Source organism: Seriola lalandi, unplaced genomic scaffold (assembly GCF_002814215.2).
Source record: "Seriola lalandi dorsalis isolate HSWRI2012SDOR001 ecotype SW California unplaced genomic scaffold, Sedor1 jcf7180002052060, whole genome shotgun sequence".
In the NCBI taxonomy this organism is placed as follows: Eukaryota; Metazoa; Chordata; class Actinopteri; order Carangiformes; family Carangidae; genus Seriola; species Seriola lalandi.
In genome coordinates this window covers 7,586-11,191 of record NW_019522613.1, presented here as the reverse complement: position 1 = coordinate 11,191, position 3,606 = coordinate 7,586, and the positions used below count along the sequence as shown (strand labels likewise).

At 38.3% G+C, this 3,606-nt stretch overlaps 1 protein-coding gene across 2 annotated transcripts; it reads left to right on the top strand.

The window, feature by feature from the left end:
• Window positions 1-1,838: 1,838 nt before the first annotated feature.
• Window positions 1,839-3,272, top strand: LOC111649871 (uncharacterized). Of its 2 annotated transcripts, none has more exons than XM_087172113.1 (2): window positions 1,839-1,979; window positions 2,874-3,272. In XM_087172113.1, the coding sequence occupies exon 2, from the start codon at window positions 2,880-2,882 to the stop codon at window positions 3,039-3,041; it is 162 nt and encodes a 53-aa protein (XP_087028239.1). In that variant the 5' UTR covers window positions 1,839-1,979; window positions 2,874-2,879; the 3' UTR covers window positions 3,042-3,272. The 2 variants fall into 2 exon arrangements, with proteins under 2 accessions (XP_087028239.1, XP_087028240.1); XM_087172114.1 differs by having other exon boundaries at window positions 1,908-2,046.
• The last annotated feature ends 334 nt before the right edge of the window (window positions 3,273-3,606 follow it).

The following is a 3,606-nucleotide window of genomic DNA, read 5'->3' as shown; positions in this document are numbered from 1 at the left end:
CCGGACCTGGACAGTATGGTCGGCGCAGGAGAGGCAGCGGGTCTGTGAAGGTGAGCGGTTCAGTTACATCACGACAGGTTTGTTCAACTCGGTTTGTTTGAGTTTTTTAAATTTGGGTAAAGTTTTAAGTTTCTGTGTCTCAGCGTCGTGAAACAGACAGTTAACGAGTCTCACCGCGCGGCTAACGGTCAGCTAGCAGCGCGTCACAGCTAGCTATGTTAGCAGCGCGTCACAGCTAGCTATGTTAGCAGCGCGTCACAGCTAGCTATGTTAGCAGCTTAGATAAGAGTCTGCTGCGGTTATTAAACATGATACAACTGTCACATTGACCAGTAGGTAATTAGGAGATTAATCGATAATGAAGATTATCTTTAGCTGCTGCCCTAATATACAAGTACGAACAAGTGTGTCTCAGATAAGTATCTACACAAGGGCTGAAACTAATGTTTATGTTGTTGTCAGGTAAAAAATCTTTATTCAATCATTGTTTGGTTTATATATTGTCAGAAAATAATTTCTCACAGTCACAAATCGCTTAACTTTTCTGTTGCATCTTAAAATGTTTTGTTTTGGAAACTGAAAGATATTAATTTAACTTTAAAAGATGTTATTTATCTTTAGATAAAGAGAATCACATTCTCTCACTTTTTTTGCTTGGGGGAAAAAAACTTGAAATGATGAATTGATTATCAAAATATTTGCATTGTCATTAATTAATTTACTTATTCTATCTAGTTATTAATTAGTCTACCCTTTTTCTTAGTCTTAAAATAAACAGGTTTGTTATATAAAAAAAATCTCTAGTCTTTTATCTTACAAAAAAAAGTTTATAATTGTGGTGAACAGTATTACACAACTCTGACGTCAGCTTCTGATTGAGGAGATAAATTTAGAGAAACTTGACTTACAACACTGAGCGACTGATTGTCAGTCTTTTGTTGTGAAAGCGTTTTTAGACATTTCAGTAAAAGCTTTAACGCTGTTTGAAACCCACTTTTATTCTTGTAAATAGTTCGATTTCACTGCTTTTTTCACCTCTAGACCACGTCAGACCAGATCGAGATCAAAACCCACTTTACACAGAAAGGTTCCCGAAGGTGTGGAGACCTTTCCTGGAATATTTTAGAAATCTTCGGTCAAATTAAGGATTAATTTCCTCTTTTTATCTGTTGTTCAGTTGATTTTTGTCAGTAAAACTGTTTATAGAAATGTATCCATTTCTAAATCCCTCCTTTGTTGTTGATTTATTTCCTCTCTTTCTTTTCTAAATGCAAAACCCGACTTCCAGCTGCTCTCTGTAAAACTCCAGTGGAGAAGAACCTTTTATATATAAGTAATTCTGGGCTGTACAGAGGTCTGGTGCTGAAGAGGGCTGAAGGGGTTAAAGTTGCATGTTGTGCTACTTTTAATACGGGCACGTTCTGTAAAGTTGACATATATATGTTTATTTTTAAACATGTTTATATAACAATTCAGTGCTACACTGGCACACCTGTCATACTACACTATACAAATATGCATTCTGTGCATTTGTTAAAAAGCCAATAAAAAGGTCTTTGACAAATAATTCTGTGATCACAATGAAATGATTTTGACCCCTGGATATTCCAAGATTGTAAAATAAAGAGAAAGTTAATCACAATATATCATCCCTGTGATGATGAGAAGATTAAAGCAGAGGAATTATTCTGCATCAAGGCGGAACTGACCCTCATCTGTGTTTGTGTTTCTCAGCTCAGTGCCGTTCAGTCATGGGCCTGAGGCAGTTCTGGCAGAACAACAAAGTCTTGATTGTGATGGGCACAACTCTGGGTCTGATGCACTGGGGCTGGTACAACCTGCAGTCGAGTTCTCTGCTGCACCAAGCGAAGCAGGAGTACATCCCTGAGCCCGGCATCGTCACCTACGTTTTAAACTCCAAAGCCGCTTCTGCAGATTCTCCTGCCGCCGCCAAGAGCAAGTGAACCAGCCGGACTCAGGTATGAGTCCAGCTTCCTACTGTTGAAGTCAGAGCTGCAGTTCCTCTAACGGCCACAAGGTGCTGCTGTAAGGACACTCACCCACAACAAGTTCATCTCTCAGGATGTCATTTTTACTTCACAGAATACATACAGTAAATCTTATGGGGACATTTTTGATCAGATTTATTCACAAAAAATAACAACAACAAAAAACTATATATAAAATAAAATCTGGCCACTGAAAATACAGAGAACAAATAAAAACATAAAATGAAAATAATAAAATGAAGATAAAAAGGGGGAAATAAACAACTTGGTCTTTTTGAAAAGGTAGTTATTTTACTGACTCTGCAGGTCTCAGGTCTTCAGGCAGGGAGCTGCAGAACTCAGGGACCCGGTCTCCTTTAGTCTTGATCCGGGTCCGAGGAATCGGACGAGTCCTGCCTGCAGGTCTGAGGCTGCAGCCAATCAGCATCAGATTTGAAGCATCGATGATTTAAACATTTTGCATGATCATCTTTAAAAATTCAGGCATCAAAATGAAAAATTCTTTTATTTATTTACTGAAAAGGTAAGTAAATGAAAAATGTATCTTTAATTTGCATTAGATGTATGTATTAATCAACTGAAAGAACATCCATTTCTGCAATGTAAGTGTTTCTTTTTCTGTTATTGATCAGGAGGTTTTTCAGTGTCAGTTTCAGACTGATTGATATTTATTCCCTCAGACACTCTGACATTTTCATTGTTTTCTGGTCTTTTATTGACTAAATTACTAATAATTATTTAATGATAATGAAAATAATTAAGTTTTTGATTGATATTGTAAAATTGCTGCCAGTCCTGTACAGTGGGTAATCTTGTATACTGTGTGCTGTATAAATAAAGTTTTTTGTGTCTTCCTCCATGCAGAGCGTCATGAAGCCTCAGAGCTGGCTCCGCAGGAACTGGCTGTGGGCGGCGGGCGGCGCCTTCCTCACCATCCACGTGTCCACCTGGCTGATGCAGAGAGCCATGAAGAGCGCCGTCCGCTCGGAGGTGGCGCTCAGACAGAAAGCTGATGATGAAAGACTGGACTGACGTTCACTCAGGAGGACTGTGACCAACACAACCACTGACTATCATTCACAGATCAATGATCCACTGTTTCCTCGTCATTCTGATGTACAATATTAAATTATTAATCACATGACCGCAGGTGAAAGGGCCATGTGTTTTGTGTTTTCTCTTCTGTCAGATTTAATGTTTGGTGGATGATTGAGTTGTGATTTACAGGAAATACATCAATCAATAAACCGATAAAACAATCAACAGTATCAGTCAATTAACCCAGAGAAGTAATTAAATCTGATATCACAGTTCTAACATGAACATTTTAAATTGGTTCCAGTTTATGATGCAGCGGTTCCCAACCTTCTCCTGTCTGTAATCAATGGAATCAGCTGATGAATCGTCCACGATAACAATTTTATTTTAAGTTTCTAAACCCCTTAAATTCCTGGATGAAAGCACATGAGTTTCTATGTTGTCACTCGATGTGTCTGGTTCTTATTGGTAACTTTAAACAACAGTGGAAGAAGAGGTCAGAGGTCAATGTGTGGAAAACCTTAAGTCACCTTCTGAACTTTTTGAAGGAGGCCTTACT